This window comes from Stegostoma tigrinum, chromosome 7 (genome assembly GCF_030684315.1).
Source record: "Stegostoma tigrinum isolate sSteTig4 chromosome 7, sSteTig4.hap1, whole genome shotgun sequence".
In the NCBI taxonomy this organism is placed as follows: domain Eukaryota; kingdom Metazoa; phylum Chordata; class Chondrichthyes; order Orectolobiformes; family Stegostomatidae; genus Stegostoma; species Stegostoma tigrinum.
In genome coordinates, this window is record NC_081360.1 from 13,416,446 (window position 1) to 13,437,643 (window position 21,198).

The following is a 21,198-nucleotide window of genomic DNA, read 5'->3' on the forward strand; positions in this document are numbered from 1 at the left end:
AACACTAATGCAAAGCATATATTCCACTCCTCTGCCTTTTCCTGGCTCCCCAATATTATTTCTACAGCCGCATTCTCTGAGAGACCTACATTCACTTTGGTCATTCTCTTCTTTTTGATATATTTAAAGAAGGTCTTGCATTTTCTTTAAATAGTCCTTTCTAGTTTATTTTCTTCTTCTTTATTATAGTTTTGAACGTCATTTGTTGGTTTTTAGAAACTTTCCCAATCCTCAGCTTACCACTAATCCTTGCCACGTCGTAATTTTTTTCCCTGTCAATTTTATATTTCTCTTAACTTTCTTGTGAAACCATGGTTGGTTCATTGACTTTCTTCACCACAGGGATATATAACTACCCTGTGTTGAACCATTTTCTTAGATGTCTTCTGCCACTGTTCTTCAACCTCTTTTCTGCTTAGCTTCTTTTGCAGTCCACTCCAGCCAGTTCTGACCACATTCAGAATTTATTACCCTATTTCTAGCTGTCCTTGAGAAGTTAGGGTGAGCTACCTTCTGGAACCACTGCAGTCCATATGCTGAGAATCGAGCCACAATGCCGTTATGGAGAAAATTATAGTATTTTGACCTAGCAACAGTGAAGAAACAGCAATATATTTCCAAGTGATGATGGTGAGTGGCTTGGAGGGGAACTTGCAAGCGGTAGTGTTCCAGCGTGTCTGCTGCCTTTGTCATTCGAGCTGGAGGTGTTGTTGGCTCGGAAGCTGGTGTCTAAGAACATTTGGCAAATTCTGCAGTGCATCTTGCAGATAGTACACACTGCTGCTATTGAGTATCAGTGCGGGATGGTGTGGAAGGTTGTAAGCGTGCTGCCAGTCAAGCAGGCTGCTTTGTCCTAGATGATGTCAAGTTTGCTGAGTGTTGTTGGAGCTGCACTTATCTAGGCCGGTAGGGAGCATTCCAAAACACCCCTGGCTTGTGCCTTGTAGATGGTGGGCAGACTTTGGGGTCTCACAAGGTGGGTTATTTGCTGCAGCATTCCTAGCCTCTGAACTGCTCTTGTAGCCACTTATGTGGAAAATCCAGTTCAGTTTCTGGTCAATGGTAACTCCCAGGATGTCAATGGTGGGGGATTCAGTGATGGTAACGCCACTGAAGTCAAGGGTTGATGGTCATTGTCGGACATGTGAGTCACAAATGTTACTTGAAATTTATCAGCCCAAGCCTGGATATCATTCAGATTGTGTTGCATTTGAACACAGACTGCTTCAATATCTGAGGAATGGTGCTGAACATTGTGCAATCATCGGCAAACATCCACATTTCTAACCTTATGATGGTGGGAAGGTCATTGATGAAGCAGCTGAAGATTCTTGGGTCAAGGACATTATTCTGAGGAGCTCCTCATATTGCTGAGATGACTGGCTTCTCACTACCACAATCATCTTCCTACGTACAAGGTATGACTCCAACCAGTGGAGAGTTTTCCCCCTGATTCCCATTAATTCCAGTTTTCCTAGGGCTTTTTGATGACACACTCGGTCAAGTGTGGGTTTGATGTTAAGGGCTGTCACTCAAACTTCATCCCTAGAATTCAGCCCTTTTCCATTTTAAACCACGGCTGTAATGATTTGATTTGGTTTGATTTTATTTATTATTATCACATGTACCGAGATACCGTGAAAACTATTGCATTATGTGCTATCCAGACAAATCATACTTTACGTTAAGTGTAATACAACAGAATGCAGAATATAGTGTTACAGCTACTGACCAGAGCAGAGAAAGATCAACTCTAATTTTCAAGATGTCCGTTCATAAATCTGATAACAGCATGGAAGAAGCTGTTCTTAAATGTGTTGGTATATGTATTCAAACATTCGTATATTCTGCTGAATGGAAGAGGGTGGAAGAGACTATAACCAGGATGGGAGGGGGGCCTAATGATGTTGACTGCTTTCCTGAGGCAACAGGAAGTGTAAACTGAGTCAGTAGAAGGAAGGCTGATTTTCGTGATGGACTGGGCTGTGTTCATAACACTCTGTAATTCCTTGTAGTCTTGGGCACAGCAGTTGCCATACCAAGCTGTGATGCATCTGGATAGGATGCTTTCGATGGTCCATCTATAAAAATTGGTAAGAGTCACTGTGGACATGCTGAATTTTCTTCAGTCTTCTGAGGAAGTATAGGCATTGGTGTGCTATCTTGGCTATCGCACAATGTGGATGGACCAGGGTGGACATTTGGTCTTACTTACACCTGGAAACTTGAAGTTCTTGACCACCTCCACCTCCACACCAATGATGACAGATGGGGGTGCTCTCTCCACTCTGCTTCCTGAAGTCGATGACCAGCTCCTTCATTTTGTTGACATTGAGGGAGAGATTGTTGTCTTTATACCACATCACTAACCTGGCTATCTCCTTCCTCTGATCTGTCTTATCACTGTTTGAGATCCGACGCACTACGTTGATGTCATCAGCAAATTTGTAAGTGGAGTTAGAGCTGAATTTGGTCACACAGTCATGACTGCATAAGCAGCATAGTAAGGGGTTCAGTATGCAGACCTGTGGGGTACTGATATTGAAAACAGAGCTAAAAATCAATAAATACGAGTCTGACATAGGTGTCCTTGTTATCCAGATGTTCCAGGCATGAATGCAGGGCCTGGGAAGTGGTGTCTGCTGGGGACACCAATGCCTTTACTTCCTCAGAAGACTAAGAAAGTTCACCATGTCCACAGTGACTCTTACCAATTTTTATAGATGGACCATCAAAAACATCTATCCAGATGCAGCACAGCAATGTTCGACAAATTGATCAAGGCAATCTGGGAGGCTGCAGTTGATGTGTGCTGTTACTAACCCCTCAAAGCACTTCATAACGATAGAGGTCAGAGACACTGAGACATTAAGGCATGTTGCCTGATTTTTCTCCGGCACTGGGGTGACAGAGGCTTCTTGGAGCAGATAGGAACCCCACACTGTAGTAAGGAGAAGTTAAAGATGTCTGCAAATACTCCCACCAGCTGGTCTGTGCAGGTTCTGAGTGGATAGCAGGGGACTCCATCCGGGCCAGTCACTTTCAGTGGGTTCGTTCTCAAGACAACCGATTTGACGTCTGTGGTAGTGACTGTAGGCATAGGTGCACCGGAAGCTGTCAGGCCAGGTGACATCGTTTCACCTATCTTCTGTTCAAAATGAGTGGTGAGCTCACTGGGGAGAGAAGTATTGCTGGCTATTGCTGGCAGCGATTTTACTCAACTTTGCCTTGTAAACTGTTGCAGCACGTAAACCTTGCCACTATTGACCTGTGTTTGCGCGGTTAGCCTGGGATTCTACTTTAGTCTGGCATCATCTCTTGGCACCCCTGATGGCTTTATGAAGATCATCCCTAGATTTCCCAAGTAGGCCACGGCACCCAACCTGAATGCCTCAGAGCTGGACTTCAGTAGAGAGGTCAAGAACTGACTGAACCTTTGGAACCCAACTGGGTGTCATCGAGCAGGCTGCTGCTAAGCAGGTGCTACTTTACAGCACCACTGACAAAACTTTCTGTCAGTTTGCTGTTTATTGAGAGTAGGTTGATGGGGTGGCAATTGCCTCTGTTGGATTTGTCCTGCATTTTGTGTACAGGACATACCTGGCCAATCTTCTACATTGTCAGGTAGATGCCATGTCGTAACTGTGCTGGAACAGCTAGAGGTGCAGCGTTTTGGAGCACAAGTCTTTAGTGTTGTTGTTGGAATGCTGTCTGGGCCCACGGCCTTTGAAGCATCCAACGCCTTCAACTGTCTCTTGCTGTCAAATGGAATGAATCAGATTGACTGAAGACTGGTATCTGTGATGTTGGAGGCAACTGGAGGAGGCCAAGATGAAAGATCCACTAGGGACTTCTGGCTGAAGATTGTTGTGAATGCTTCAGCCTTATCTTTTGCACTGATGTGCTTGTCTTTTCCATTCGTGAGGATGGGGACATTTGTGGAGCCTCCTCCTCCAGTGTCTTGTTTAATTGTCCACTACCATTCACAACTGGATATGACAAGACAGAAGGGCATTGCTCTGATCCTTTGGTTGCGGGATCACTTAGCTCTGTCTACCACTTGCTGCTTATGCTGTTTGGCATGCAAGTAGTCCTGTTTGGAATCTTCACCACACTTTTAGGTATGCCTGGATGTTCTTCCTGGCATGCTCTCTTGCATTCTGCTTTGAACCAGGATTGATCCCTTAGGTGATGGTAATGGGTGAGTGGGGGATATGCTGGACTATGAGGTTGCAGATTGTACTCGAGTAAAATTCTATTGCTACTGATGATCCACAGCACCTCATGGATGCCCAGCCTTCAGTTGCTCGATCTGTTCGAAGTCTATTCCATTAAGCACAATGATAGTGCCACAAAACTCAAGGAGGAGTGTTTTTAATGAAAAGGTGGGACTTCATCTCCATGAGGACTGTGCAGTGGTAACTTTTACTGATACTGTCATAGACAGATGTATCTACAACCTGCAGATTAGTAAAGATGAGATCAAGTATATTTTTCACTCATAGACCCAGTCTAGAACTTTGTCCTTTAGAATTGACCCAGCTTGATCAGTAATCTTGCTGCCTAGCCACTCTGGGTAGTAGACATTGAAATCCCCCACCCAGAATACATTTGTACCCTTGTTACTCTCATGCTTCCTCTAAATACTATTCAACTGGGAGTACTGATTCATCATCTGAGGGAGGACGGCAGATAGCTATCTGCTGGCGGTTTCCTTGCCCCTGTTTAACCTGAAGCCTTCAGGGGTTCTGGAGTCAATGTTGAGGACTCCCGAGGCAACTCCCTCTGACCGTATGCCACGGTGCCACTGCTGCTGACAATGGAACAGGACAAATCCAAGGATGGTAAACGTGTTACCTGGGACATTCGTTAGTCGTGATTCAATGAGTATGACTACATCAGGCTGAGTGTTCTGTGTGACAGCTCTTCGAATTTTGGCACTAGCCTCCAGATCTTAGTCAGCAGGAGTTTGCCTGGTCAAAAGGGCTATCCGAAATAACAAGGTGTGGAGCTGGATGAACACAGCAGAACAAGCAACATCTTAGGAGCAGAAAAGCTGACGTATCGGACATAGACTCATCATCAGAATGGGGGAGGCGAAGATGGTTCTGAAATAAATAGGGAGGGGGGGAGGCGGTCAGGGGATCTCTCTCCCACTGCAATCCATCTTCTATCCACCTCCCTCTTCCCCTCCCTCTACATTGGGGAAACCAAGCGGAGGCTTGGGGACCGCTTTGCAGAACACCTCCGCTCGGTTCGCAATAAACAACTGTGCCTCCCAGTCGCGAACCATTTTAACTCCCCCTCCCATTCCTCAGACGACATGTCCATCATGGGCCTCCTGCAGTGCCACAATGATGCCAGCCGAAGTTTGCAGGAACAGCAACTCATATTCCGCTTGGGAACCCTGCAGCCCAATGGTATCAATGTGGACTTCACAAGCTTCAAAATTTCCCCTTCCCCCACTGCATCCCAAAACCAGCCCAGCTTGTCGCCTCCCCCCACTGCATCCCAAAACCAGCCCAGCCTGTCCCCGCCTCCCTAACCTGTTCTTCCTCTCACCCATCCCTTCCTCTCACCTCAAGCCGCACCTCCATTTCCTACCTACTAACCTAATCCCGCCTCCTTGACCTGTCCGTCTTCCCTGGACTGACCTATCCCCTCCCTCCCTCCCCACCTATACTCTCCTCTCCACCTATCTTCTTTTCTCTCCATCTTCGGTTCGCCTCCCCCTATCTCCCTATTTATTCCAGAACCCTCACACCATCCCTCTCTCTGATGAAGGGTCTAGGCCTGAAACGTCAGCTTTTGTGCTACTGAGATGCTGCTTGGCCTGCTGTGTTCATCCAGCTTCACACTTTGTTATCTTGGATTCTCCAGCATCTGCAGTTCCCATTATCACTCACACATTCTAATCCTACTTTTTTTATTGTGACCTTTCCTCTAGGCTGCTAGCAGCAGGTTCCTAGAGATTGTCCTTCAATTGCCGGAGACTCCAGGGCAAACCTGGAAGGATTGCAACCTTACCTGGTGTTCTTCTATCTATTGTACTAACACTGTATGAGCTAAAATAGCAGCTCCAGGTTTCCTACCAGCTGGGAGAAAATGCCTGTTCAGCTCGCTTGCCACTTGACTGGAGACCCAACCATCAGCTCCTCTTTTATCCCTGTTGGAAATGGCTCCACTGGTAGCATACTGATATAAATCTTAAAAAAAGGCAGATCTTCATTTATATAGCACCTTTCACAATCACAGGATGACCAAAGCACAGTAAAGTACTTTTAAAGTGTTGTCACTGAGTAATTGCAAGAAATGCATCAGCCAGTTTGCACATTACAAGGTCTCACAAAAAGCAATGAGATAATGACCAAATTATTTGATTCACTTTATGATGTAGACTGAGTGATTATAATGGCCGGGACACTGGGAAGAAATCCCTGCTTTTCAAAAATAATGCTACAGTATAAGTCTTGCCCTATCAATTTATCATCCTAATCCTTTCTCCCATGTGTTTATCCAGTTTGCCCTTACATGCATCCATGCTATATCCAACTCAACCATTGCGTGTGGTAATGAGCTCTACATTCTCACCTATTTGTCAAACAACTCCTTATTCACTTCTGCTAATCCCAGTGAGCCAAACACTTCTAACTCTCAATGTGCAAAATTTCCATTTCAGGAACATTTTGTAATTCAAGTGTAAAATGTTCTCAGATCATATGCATTTAATTTAATTTACTGTACGGAGTCAGCCTAGCAGTCACCTTACTTACATATATATAAAAATAATTTTGTTGTCACACTGACGTGAAAACAAATTTGTTGGAACATCAAATGTTGCTTTATGGTAAAAGCAGCTCATCCCATTAATTGCAAAATGCATACATATATTCTTTCTGTCAGTCACAAAATTGTGTGCTTAGTAACTATAACTGTCATGATAGAAAAATCAAGGGAATCACACAGGATACTGCATGATAACTTATCGTATTGCAAAGTGTAAACATTAAACAAGAATTCACCTGAATAAGAAATAAAATTTCTTTAATAAAGATTGTAATTTCAAATGAATTTTTCCAACCATGGAACAGGTTTTCTGTAGATAAATTACAAGCAAAGATGGAAACATATTTCAGATTTTTTTTAATCTAAGAGTTGAGAGTGATAATTTTTCCCACCATTAGTCATTTGGACTTCATTCTCAATTTGCAATAAATGCAATCCTAATCTAATTTTTAAACAAACACAGAGAATGCTGGAGAAACTCAGCAGGTTTGACAACAGCTATGAGAGAAACTGAGTCAACGTTTCGAGTCAAGTCTGAGCCTTCTACCAACTTGCATTGTTATCTGTTAAGTAAAGTTATTTAGGTATAAAATAAAACGTTTGTGATAGTTTGTTTTCAAGGTAACAGAACAGCTCCAGAATCTCCAAAACTGCTTCATGGTCATTGATATAGTTTTCAAGGGTAGTTGCCATTTTCACCTATGAAATACAGCCAACTTGCACACAAAACACTAACGAACACACAACAATGTTATGAACAGGTGGCCATCTTTGGTCAAAGCGATGTTCATTAAGGGTAGGTATTGGCCAGTGGACTGGATAATTCTTCAATATAGTACCTTGGGATTGTTCACATTTACCCCAATTTATTGTCTTTCAACAGCGCACGAGTCCTTTGGTATGATATTGCTACAGCTGTACAAGGTCTGAGTGAGGTGGCACCTAGAGTGCTGCGTACAGCTTTGGTCCCCTCATTTGAGGAGGGATGTGGTTGCATTGGAGGCAGTTCAGACGAGATTCACTAGATTGGTTTCAGAGTTGAGGAGCTTGTTTTATGAAAAGAGATTGAGCAGTTAGGGCCTGTACTCTGGAGTTTAGAAGAATGAGAGGAGATATAATTGTGGTACATAAGATGCTAAAGGGGATTGACAAGGTAGGTATGGAAATAACATGCCCCATGTGGAGCAATCTAGAATGAGAGGTTATAGTTTTAGGAAAAGGATTAGCAGATTTAAAACCAGAGGCAAGGAGGAATTATCTCTCTCAAAGCATCATGAATCAATGGAACTCACGATCTCAGAATGCGGTGGATACTGGGACGTTGAATAAATTTAAGAACAGAATAGACAGCTTTTTAATTAATAATGAATGGAAGGGTTATAGGGAATGGGTAAGAAAGTGCAGTTCAGGCCAACATGAGAACAGCCTTGTTCATATTAAATGGCAGAGCAGGCTCGAGGGGCTGCTGGAACTTACGTATGTTGGATTATGTGATTCAATTTTAATTCACAAGTGGGATTCAAACCCACAAACCTCACATTCAGAGGCATGCACACTACTAACTCAGCCACAGTTGCCAACCACCAAACTGGAAAAGTTTTGAATATTCATTATAAAACTTCTCAGAGATGAGAAGGCAGGCCATTGCACTCTGCAGGATCACTAGAGGAGAGACGGTATGTACAACAGAATAGAATAGAACAGAACTGAATTGAACTGCAATGCGAAAGCAGGTCATTTGATCAATTAAGTCCACACTGATCCTCCAATGAGCATCTCAACCAGACCCACGCCCTGCCCTATCCCTGTAGCTCTGTTAATCCATTTAGCCTGCATATGCATGGACACGATGGACAAAATAGCACGGCCAGTCTGCATATCCTGCACATCTCTGGACTGTGGAAGGAAACCGGAGCACCCGGAGGAAACACACGCAGACATGGGGAGAATGTGCAAACTCCATGCAGACGCTGCCCGAGGCTGGAATTGAACCTGGCCTCCTGGCACTGTGAGGCAGCAGTGCTAAACACTGAGCCACTGTGCCAACTCCAAGAATATGCCCAGAGTTGGCAGTCCAACCTGAGGCTTATAATTGGCACGGTAGTTCATGGCAGGAGAACTAGCCACATGTCTGACCACACTCCATGAAAATCAAAGCACAGGCTTATAAATAATAAAGTGAGAGCTTTAGGTAATAATCTTCCCATCAATAAGCTGGACCATTGGCCCAAGCATAACATTTCCTTCTGAATTTTTAATACAGCATAATACAACTGTACAAAATTAACTTTCTTTTCCTTCTGTGGCTGAGATCAGCCTTTGGAAACAAATGGGAGACAGGCTTCAGAGCTCTGCATTTTAAAAAAAAGTAGCAATTTACTTGGTGTAAATGTGCATTTGCATGACTATTTATACTTGAGTTTCAAGGACACTTTGGGGCAGAACTTGATTTTGTTCAGTACTTTGAAGCTTCGGGCCACTATATCTGGGGTGCAGCTAAAGTGACAAAAATCAGTTCACCAGAGAGCAACCCAGACCAGCTCAAAGGTCATAGTGAACAGGAGGAGGAGTTTAGTGCAGGATGAGGAGTGGTTCCAGAGAGATTGTGATCGGAAAACATGAGGGATATACAAAATGGGGCCAGAACAGAAATTCCAACATCAAGGTTTAAACTTTGTAGGCAAACAGAACAAATTCAACTTTTGAGACTTTCCAGGTCCAAATTGGTTTACACACTCCATATGCATAAAACTGTCACAGATCTTTTATAGTCAGACAAGGGCTATAGTCACCCCCGTATGTAAAAGAAACATCTTCTGTCAAGATAGTTAAAAAGAAGAGTCCAAATATTCTACAAACCTGGGAACTTCCATCATTCTTTAGACCACTCTGCTCATCAGCCATAGCTCAATGCGAAGCATTCTCACATCTAGGTTAGAAGTTTGGGGGCTTGAGCCCACTTTAGAAGGCTGAACACAGCAACTAGGTTGGCACTTCACTGCCGTATAGCGGGAGTGCTACGCGGTTGGGAGTGCCGGCCTTCAGATGAGTAGTCAGATTAAAACCCTGCCTACATTTTCAGCTCGATGTAAAAATTCCAGGGCATTGTATCAAAGAAGAGCAGGGGAGTTAACCGAATATTTTGGCCAATACTTAACCATCAATAAAAAGCACAAAAAGCCTCAGACAACAAAGTGTAGAGTTGGATGATCACAGCAGGTCAAGCAGCATCAGAGGAGCAGGAAAGCTGACGTTTCCGGTCTGGACCCTTCTTCAGAACTAAGCCTTGGTCTGTTCATCATGGCATTGTTGATTATGGGAGTTTGTTTTGCATATTAGCAGCTGCACTTCATCTTGTAACTATTCTTGTGGCTACATTTCCACAATACCTCTCTAGTTTTAGAATGATTTCTAATGCCGAGTTCATGAAAGGTGCCACCTAAACACAAGTCTTTCTTTCTTTCTTTCTCACGTCACCTCATCTGCTGCATTAGAACTTAATTTCCCTTTACTGAACTGGTAGTCTGTCTCTTGGGTTGGGAATCAGAGTCTCGGGCCCAGTTTGCATGTGAAATACTTCTATTACTTTCCTAGCCTGCAAATTCAAGGTAGGAACTGTTTGAGCTCCCAAGTGTTTAACTGTGGACTTTGACGGTGCGTATTTGTTTTTTGCTCAAAATGGGCAAGATGTCCAATGCGGCAGAATGTGTACACTTGGACATATACTTCCAAAAGGGATCGCTGAACAGCAGTGGATCCCAACGTCCTTCCAATTTTCTGTGAACTGAAGGGTGACATGACCCAAAACCGGAGACCAGCCAGTTCAACGGTCGTAAACATCCACTCGCAAAAAAACTTATGAGAGGAAATATATGAAATACATTCAGAATGGAAACAAATCAGCTTCTGAATTTTCATCTTGCTCGAATCAAATCTTTAAGCATATGGGCAAGAAATTGTTTCAGTTTATGAACCACAGAGAATCACCTCTAACATCTGAAACACAAAGTAAATTATAAAGACACAAAGCACAATACCAAGTGAATACTTCGACAAGGGATAATAAAGTTACCTGTCAGGAGGCTGCTGCTTGTTGATCTTGGCATACAGTCCGTCCAGGTTCTCCTGCTCTGTGGTCAAGTCCCGAGGCGGGTTTATCGAGTGCAGCTGTGGGGATGGGGCTTTGAAAACACTGGTGGATGGGGGTGGCTCTCGGAAGTGGTTCACCTTGGCATAGTTGGGGTCCATGTCATCGTCTTCAATGTCGGGCACCGAGGGACCAGTAGACGGCAGCTGATCATACCGCTCTCTTGCCTGCTTCTCTCTCAACTCCTGGTGCTTGGCTTCAATCCTAAGAGGAAAGAGGTAAACTCCATCAATGTGAAGAGACTAGAAAGGGCACGCACATGTTTGTGGTTCACAGCTGTAGAAAATTGAAGCAAATCATGCTCTACTGTGGATGTTTTTGACCATTGGGCACCTGCCATGGTCATGCCCACTCTAAAAACTCACTTTGTGACTTGTTCATGATTATTTAAACATCAGCAATGAATTACAACTAGCCCCCTTACCGTAAATTAGTCAGATGGCTGTAGTTTCAAGTTCCAGAGACTTAAACAGATAATCCAGATACTTTAGTGGCAATTATGTTTTGACATGCATTTGCAAAAGGTGTTATATGAATTCAAATTTTTTATTTCTCCTTGGCACATCGGTTGTTGTCAACACCAGCTAAATCTGGATGTGAGTTTGCTCGCTGAGCTGGAAGGTTAGTTTTCCGACATTTTGTCACCATTCTAGGTAACATCATCAGTGGACCTCCGACGAAGCGCTGGTGTTATGTCCCGCTTTCTATTTGTTTAGGTTTCCTTGGGTTGGTGATGTCATTTCCTGCGTTTGGTGATGTCATTTCTTGTTCTTTTTCTGAGGATGGCAGATTGGCTCCAAATCAACGTGTTTGTTGATGGAGTTCCGGAACTCCATCAACAAACACATTGATTTGGAGCCAATCTGCCATCCTCTGAGAAAAAGAACAGGAAATGACATCACCAAACGCAGGAAATGACATCACAAACCCAAGGAAACCTAAACAGATAAATAGAAAGCGGGACATAACACCAGCGCTTCGTCGGAGGCTCACTGATGATGTTACCTAGAATGGTGACAAAACGTCTGAAAACTAACCTTCCAGCTCACCGAGCAAACTCACATCCAGAACCTCAACGTGAGCTACAAATCTTCGCAAAACCCGCTACCGGCTAAATCTTCAACATTATATGAGTGTATTAGAAAATGCAACAGACAATTTCCAAACAACAAATACCAATGTGATAACCACTAGTCAATGTAATTTTAAGATGTAAGTTGAGTTTAAATGTTAGCCCAGGCACCAGAGAACTCCTCTGTTCTTGTACTCCTCAGAACAGAGTAAGGAATACCACATTTCAAAGCGAGCAACAAGTTATATTCCATTGGAAAAGAGTGTAAATTGGTCGTCAAACAGACTGGTTGATTCGGATGCCATCATGAAGAAAAGCATTAAGGAACTACTGTTCTCTACTACCCTCCCACTTTTTCCACCTCCTTCATTATCATCCCCCTGTCCCCTACACCCTATGTCTTAGCTTAAGTCAATAAAGATGCAATGTCTGTGTGGGATCTTTCTGCTTGCAATGGGCAGCAAGTGTAACAAAAGTTGTATGTTCCATGGCATTGCCTCAACCAATCAGATCTGACTGGCCAACTTATTCACAGCCCTTGTTTCAGGCAGTATAAATTGTTGCTCCCTTTTAAATTGGGCATTCTAGTGTCTGTCCTGACAACTGCAAGGTAAAAATCTCTGCCAGCATGGGTAGAATCTTATAGAGGACTGAGCAACGTGGGCTACACCAGGACAAGTGACAGAATTGGGTCAGAAATCCAGCAAGACCTATCCAGGCATCAGGAGTAAATTGTCGGATGTATTAAATAAATTCTGGGCAGTGAGGTGATATTCTCACTTGGCAGCAGTGAACTGCCGATTAAGGGACATTATTGCTTGTTAACAGCCTCATTAACTGTTCACCTCATCTCATTAACATGCAAATTTCCACCCACTGGGAGCATACTAGATGCCTAGGATTCTCAACATGGAAATCAGCGCAGGTACCCGATGACTTCAGCTCGCTGCTTGCTCCAAAGGACCCTTCATGTTGAACACCAAATACTAACATCTCGGAGAAAGCTCCATGGGCACTGGTCACGTGCACTCCACATCCATAATCATTGACAGCAGATCTGTACCAGCCTCCGAGAACCCTCATGGCACATCTCCAACTTGTTTACAGGACACATTAAAGGTCCACATTGGGCTGTACTGGCAATTATCATTGTAAACCTGCAAAGGCACTCACTGTGCGCTCAGAAACATGCATCCACCCAGCTCGTGGATTGGACGAGGCTCTGAGCGGTTTACTTGCTCTCTCAGTGCTCACTAACTCTGAGCTGACCTGAATTCTCACATCATCACTGCCTTGAATTATTTCCCCAGCCAGTGATACAGTACAGGGCAGTCTTAGTCTGACATTTGCTCTGACATGGCAGAGAAGGGAAATTTGATGCTCTACTTTGTGACTATGGTGCTGCTGGATGGGGTGGTGTGGAGGTGGGACATCTGCTGCCTTATGAACAGCACAAGATGGAACAAGCTGGTATGGTTTGATGTTGCTTCTGAGGTTGCCACCTGGCCGCTAGAGTCTCAGCCATCTGGAGAAATGGCTAATGCTGTAGAAAAAACTCATCGTCTTTCTCCACTCCACCACCAGCACCTCCCACTCACTCTGTCTCTGCTAATTAACTACTTCACACCAAAGCTAGTGCTGTACTCCGCTCACCATGGCCTACAATATCTTCCCCACTCTCACGATACAGGGCAGCCCTAGACTGAACGTTGCTTGTCCAGGCGGAATAGAAGGCAACATCAGGGATGATGGCATCACAGGGTAAGGTACATAGCTAATGAAGTCAGTTTGGTAAGTCACGGTGAGACACTTCTCTGGGTCTCATGATGGGAAATCCCCATGCCACCACCCCCTGCCCCACCTTGAAATTCAACAAAATGGGCACTTAGCCAGCCAAACACAAGATTCAGTGCTGTGGCTCTTTCAACCTCTACTCACCATTCTGTGCTAGCAACTTATTGTCCCCATTATTTCTTCCAGTAGTGCCAATGGACCTCCTGAGAGGGTAAGCTGTGCCTTGTTTTAACATGTCATTTGAAAGACAGCACTTCTAAATGGTGCAACACTTGTTCAGCATTGCACTAAAGCATTATTCTAAATTTTGTGCTCAACCTCTAGAATACAGGTTGAACATTCTAGCTGAGAAGTAAGTGCACTACCTACTGAGCCATGGCTAATACCTGTAGGAAGCTCAAGCACTATTGGAGTGATGGATTAGCCCAGGTTGGCGTTCTACTTCCCTCCAAATGTTCTCCACTTTGTTGACACTTGGTGTCTGGGTCTCACAGATGGGCCAAACAAGCCCTCTGGTTACACGTCTTTGAATTCATAATACTGTGACAGAACTGTTCACATCAACGGCTTAACATGGCAAAAATGTTAAATTGCACTGGAAGGATTTTATCACTAAAGTGACCTCAGTCTCACGACAGTTGTGTCGAGACAAAGTTGTCACTCACTGGAACTTATAATTACTGATGATCATTTTGTGGTCAAAGTACAGAAATCAACTAAAGCTGATAGTTAGGTACAAAAAGTAATTTTAAAAGGCCATTGAATTGTTAGCCTTTATCTCAACCAAATATAGAGAGTAGACTGACGCTGTGTTACTTCGCTGGTTTGAATTTGTCCTGTTTTCTGTGAACAGGAGATATGTGGCCAATTTTCCACATGGCTGGGTAGGTCTCAGTGTTTTACTGGACTGGAACAGCTTTGTTAGGAGGGAGGCTAGTTCTGGAACACAAGTCTTCAGTATAATTGTTGGATTGTTGTCAGGGCTCACAGTTTTCTCAAGCTCAATTCCTTTGACTGTTTCTGAAATCATGTAGAGTGAATCAAATTGAGTGAAGCTTGGCTGAGGACCTCCAAGGATTCTGAAGTGATCTACTCGGCACTTACGGCTGAAGGTAGGTGCAAAATGATTCAGCATTATCATTTGTATTGATGTATTGGGTTCTAGGAATGGGGATTGGGGTACTGTCTGTAAAGTGTGATTTACTGAGTATGACTAAGTCAGGTTGTTGCTTGATTAGTCTGATGAACAGTTCTTTCTATTTTGACACAATACAGGATAGAAAGGGTTGCAATTTCCAGTAGCTACATCAATGCTCAGGTGGCATGTCCAGTTTTGTTCTTTTTTGAATTTGTAGCATTTCTATACTACTGAGTGGCTTGCTTGGCTTTTTTTGGCTGCAGGTCTAGGACGCCACGTAGGCGAGACCAAGCTGGCAGATTTCCACCTCTAAAGAGCATTGCTGAACCAAATGGGTCTATACGACAATTGAAAATCATTGCATGGTTACCCATACTGAGACTGGCTTTCATTTCAGATTCATAAATTGAATTTAAATACTGCCAGCTGAACCCAAATCTCCAGAGCATTAGCCTGGGCTGTTGGACGACAGATCCAGGGACAATATCACTATGCCACCACCTTTCTCCAATGCAAAGCAAACTATCTTGGAGTCAGCTCAACTGCAAAGTAACCATTATATTGACTCACAGATGGATTGTACATCCTGGATAAAGTCCAAAATTTAAAATTTCATTAGTTTCTCATTGACAATAAATGATTGGACTTTGCCTGCAGTACTTACTCTGTCCTTGCACATCATTCAATAGATGGTGGAATGGAGAAATCTGCTTCCTAGATTCCACTTTTCTAAAACCATATACTATCTAGAAATGAGTGGCCAACTCTTTCTCTTCTCTTTCACTTTTCTCTTCTCTTTCACTTTCTGTCCTTTGGGTGTAACTTGTGTTGAAATTTAGCACCTATTGATCCAAGTACACACTTCAAGAAAGATGTTTGGGAAACTGCTTGTTGTGAGGATCAACAGTGATCTTATTTGAAGCCTTTATAACATGCATTGTCACCAGCATCACTGACCAGGAAACTCATACCTACCCCCAAAATAAAGGCAATTTGTATTTATGTCTGAACACTGCTAAGTGTTTTGTAGCTAATTAAGTATTTGCGGCATCAAGTCCATTTTGCAATGTAGGAAACGCAAGGCACAAGTCAGCTATGTGATCAGATACTCTTGACAGGTCTGGTTGTGTGCAGCTCCAATGATGCTCAAAAAAAACTTGACATCACCTGGGACAAAGCAGCTTGCTGACTGGCATCCGTCCATCACCTTCAATATTCACTCCCGCTATCACTAACACTCAGTAGCTGCAGTGTGCACCATCCACAAGATGTACCGCAACAACTTGCCAAGGCAAGATCTAGAACAGTCATGGTAATATAAAAATGAGAACACCACCACCTAGAATTTTTCCTTCAAGTCTCGCAACTTCCTGACTTGTTGTTTGGTCAAATAGAACCCCCTCCCTCACAGCACGGTAGGTATCCCAACATCTCAAGGACTGCAGCAGTGCAAGAAGTTGGTTCATTATCCATGACAATTAGGAATAGACAATAAATGATGGCCTAGGCCGTGGTGCTGAACAAAGAGACCTTGGGGTGCAACTTCATTGAAAATGGAGTCACAGGTAGACAGGGTAGTGAAGGCAGCATTTGGTATGCTTGGCTTTCTGGTCTGTGCATTAAGCACAGGAGTTGGGAAGTCATGTTGCAGCTGTACAGCACATTGGTTAGCCAGTTTTTGAATACTGCGTTCAATTCTGGTCTCCTTGCTGTTGGAACGATGTGAAACTCAAAAGGATTCAGAAAAGATTAACAAGGACATTGCCGCGATCCAGGTGTGGGGAGGGGGGTGGAGTTTGAGCTACAGAGAGAGGCTCAGTGGGCTGGGGCTTTATTCCCTGGAGCATTGGAGGCTGAAGGCTGACCTTCGGAGGTTTATAAAATCCCGAGGGTCATGAATAGCCAAGGTCCTTTTCCTCAAGTGGGAGAATTCAAAACTTGAGGGCATAGGCTTAAGGTGAGAGGAGAAAGATATAAAAGGGACTTGAAGGGCAACATTTCCATGCAGAAGGCGGTGCATGTACAGAATGAGCTGCCAGAGGAGATGGTGGAGGTGGGTACAATCACGACATTTAAAAGACATCTGGATGGGTACATGAATAGGAAGTATATGGCCAAATGTTGGCAAATAGGATTAGATTAATTTCGGATATCTGGTCGGCATGGATGAGTTGGATTGAAGGGCCTGTTTCTGCACTGTACAGATCTGTGACCCCCTATCCCAAGAAAGCAGACCAGCCGATTTGCACTCAGCAGGCTCCCACTTTGAGATTTGTGATAATGATACATAAATCTGTTTTAGGGATTTTGGTTGAAGATTAGATGATGGCCAGGGGAAGCAGAGAAGTTCACCATTCTCACCTTTGAAACAGGATCCTTTACATCCGCCAAAAGATCAAATGATCATTGTTTCAACAAAAAGGACAGTACTTCAAGAGCTTAGATCAACACTGAGTGAACATGATTTTTTAGGGAGGTTCTGTTTCTGGGTAAGCCACTACCTTGTAACAAACTTTTTCATATATTTTAATGATAAACTTGCCACTTAAGGGGAAAAATACTGTTTAAGAAGATAAGCCATTGCACCCTCTTCATATTTTAAAATAGAAGTTGTAAGATGTAACTGTACTTCCTTGGAAGTCCATTTTTCATGGGATGTTGCTGGCAAAGGGCAGCGTTTGTTGATCAACACTAATTGCCTTTGAACTGAGTCGCTTCACAGGGTGGCTAAGAGTCACAGAATCACAGAGGTTTTAAGGCCATTCATCCCATTGTGTCTGCATTGATGTCTGCTCAATGAGCATCATTACCTAATGCCAATTTACTGCTTTCCCCCCTCCCATATCTAACACACTATTTCTATCCATATAATTATCCAATGTTGTCTTGAATATCCCAATTGGTGGAAGCAGTGCATCCCATACCCTGATTATTTGCTGATTGAAAACGATTGTCCTCACTTCAGTTTTGCTTCTTTTGCACATCATTTTAAATCTAAGCCCTCATTCTTGTTCCTTTGACGAGCAGGAACAGCCTGTCCCTATCTACTCTATCCAGCCCACTTCAAGATTTTGGTCCATCAGATCACTTCTTCTCTTCAAGGAGAACAGTGTCAGCCTCTTCATTCTACCCTCATACTTGAAGTTCCTCATCCATTCTTGTAAACCTGCTTCTTCATTCTCTCTAATGCTTCATTTCTACAATGTGGCCTCCTGAGCTGTACACAATACTCCAACTGATGTCCAACAAGTGTCTTTATACAAGTTTGACATCACCTGTCAACTCTTGGACTCTATTCCCCCATGAATGAAGCCAGGAATACAGCTATGCTTTTTTTGCTGGTCTCGCTACCTGCCTTGTCACTTTGAATGCACACATACACCCAGGATCCTCTGCTCTTGCATTCCCCCTTTGAATTGTACCAACTTTTTAAAAAATTGTCTTTCAATGACATTCCTACCACAGTGCATTAGCACTCACTCCTAGTCATTCACATCACTGTGGGTCTGGAGGCACATGTAGGCTAGATCATGTAAGGATGTCAGATTTCTGTCCTGAAGAACATTAATGAACTATAACAAATTGATATAACTTCATAGCCATCATTACTGAAATTAGCTTTATTATCCAGATTTATTAATTACATTTAAATTTCAATAGCTGCCATGGTGAGATTTAAACCGAACGTTTCAGTGCATTAACCTTGGCCTCTGGATTACTTAACCAATGACATGACTGTTACGCAACAGTCTTCCCTCTGCTCAAATTATCCAATTTCTGTAAGTAATAAATACATACAGCGAAGCTTCAATTTGAGTTGATAGGAGTTTACATACCTGCTGTCTGCTGAGGTAAGACCACAAGCCCTTGGAAGATTACCATTTTAGGACTCCCACTTCAGAGTTGAGAGCTTTGAAGCATTAAACTCACGGCAAAAGAATGACGAAGAGTTGCCTTCCTTTCTGATGCGTGCATTAAGAGGTTAAAGTTGAGTAAGTGTGAATGGGTTAGATTTCATGAAACCAGGAAGACTGGACAGACCTTTTAAAAATGGTGTGTAGGGTCCAGAGGCAGAAGTCCTACCTCCATTTCTGATATTTACTTTTGCTGGCAAGAGGAAGGGGTTGGGGCATGATTTACATAGGCAGGCTACCAAAATTCAGCACAGCAATTTAAAACAAGATCTGAGTTTGAACAGGCCTCATTTTGGCTGATTCAACGGTCTTAACCTACTATCTGTGAACTAAGAATTGATAGATGAGACATTAGACTCTTGTAGGGCAGCTATGTTCTTTTTACAAGTCATGTTCTGCAGTATTTTTAAATCCAAATGTCTTTAAATATGACGGGGAAATGGCTGAGGATATGGTAGGTAAAAAACATTGGTTTGCTTTAATTGACAGGCCATCTGGTCTAGCTTAGAAAACTATACCAGTTGGCCATGCAGTTTTATAAAAGTTTTTCTTTAAATTTCCAAAGGATTATTATTATATCATTTAGAATGCTTGGATAATTTTAAACGCTACCTCAATAAAGGGTTCTGAGTTCTCAGTTTAATTGGCAGTTTAACGAAGCTATTAATGGATTAGCTGTCTTTGATAGGAGGGTTAAGATTGGAAGCTTGATTCCATGACAGATTAGCTGCTTGAGGACATTTGAAGCTTTTGAACAGGTTCCATGAATGGGAGATGTTTTTCACTGTCAGTTGCGGAGCAGTAAGTACTGCATTAGATTGTTGCAAGTTTTCTTTCATCGATACAGTATTCCTTAGGTTTGCCCATGGCAAATGCTGAGACAGTGGCTTTGCAGGTGGCAAGAGGGCACTGGGGATCATATGGGAAATACGGCAGCAAGGGAGTTGGTGTTGTCAGAGAACGCAGAAAGGCCTTTGAACTGGTGGAGTCTACTAACATAAGGGGTTAGGTGAAGTCTAGTTGGGAGGGTCAGCTCACGGTACCCAGAACTTAGATAAGGTTTTTAATCCTCTAGCTTTTCCCAAGTAGCTGTTAGTTAAACTGAATTTTCCACCCTTCAATGGGTTATTTCGGACGGATTGGTACATTAGGGGAATTCCCTCCTTTGGCATCTTGAATTTCCCGGGCAATTCCAACTGAGTCTGCAGTCTGGGACTGCGCATGGGGAGAACAAGCAGGAGATTTCCTTGCCCATGTCTGACCTGATGCCATGAGACTTCATAGCGTTCAAAGTTCAGCACTCCTAGAGCAACTTTCTCTCAACAGCGTCCACTGTGCCACCTTCTCTGGTGGGTCTGTCTAGCTGGTGGGACAGGACATACACAAAGATGGCGATAGAGGAGTCTGGGTCATTGCCTGTAAGGTCCAATTTAGTGAATACAACTACGCTAAGCTGTTGCTCAACTGGCTTTGGAGCAGTTGCTTCTCAATTTTAGCACATATTACAGGCAGTGACAATCTAGAGCACAGTGTCCCTGAAGCAGGCACATCACACACGTGAGATGGAACACGTTCCATTCTCTGGGATGATCATCTGTTTATAATCACCTCTATACTGGGCTGCATCGCACAATAACTTCTGGTTAGTCAATTGTTTGAATTCCTATGCCTTGAAGACAGAGTTATTTTTATAGCTGCAAGAACAGTTTAACGTGAAGCACATGTCAACTGTCAGGGAAGAAATACTGATACAAGAGTGCTGACCAAAACATGAAGTAAAATACTCCACCTTCCCACCCCCAACAATTTAAAATGTGTTGCCCACAATTTTTCACTAGACTTTCAGAGAAACAGGCCATTCAAATTAAGTGAAAAAGCAGGAGTAGGTTTAAACATGGAGGTAAGTATCAATCCAAACTCTGCCAGACTGAACTAGCACTGCAAATAGTAAAAATAAGTCTGACAGCTTTCAGATGGAACAGAACTGCTAGATCAAACAGAACAAAAATACAAGGTTTTGAGGACAAGCAAGTGAACAAATAAGAACTATGGATGCCTTTTACAAGTACTGAAAACACATTCCATTCCTCTGTGCACACTTACACATCACATTCCACTCCTACTTCCCATGCTCTGAATATTTATCCTTTTCTAAGTGCAGATTTGTGACTTTATATGAATTATAATAGTCACCTTTAACAAGGATCGTCAGTGACATTTTTAGCTGTAGCACCACAGCCACGCCACGTCATTTTCCCCATGACATAAAACCTTTTGAATTGAAGATGATAATCATGCAGTGGCTCACAGTGACTAAATGACGAAGTTCTGTTTCTACTTTGTGGGA

General features: G+C 43.1%; 1 protein-coding gene across 2 annotated transcripts in view; it reads right to left on the reverse strand.

Annotated features, from left to right (window-relative positions):
* LOC125453947 (partitioning defective 3 homolog B-like) overlaps positions 1–21,198 on the reverse strand; it is an 883,406-nt gene that overhangs the window by 176,536 nt on the left and 685,672 nt on the right. For both annotated transcript variants that reach the window (XM_059647050.1, XM_059647051.1), the window contains exon 20: positions 10,859–11,137. In XM_059647050.1, coding sequence (XP_059503033.1) covers positions 10,859–11,137 — 279 coding nt within the window. The remainder of the gene's footprint in view (positions 1–10,858; positions 11,138–21,198) is intronic.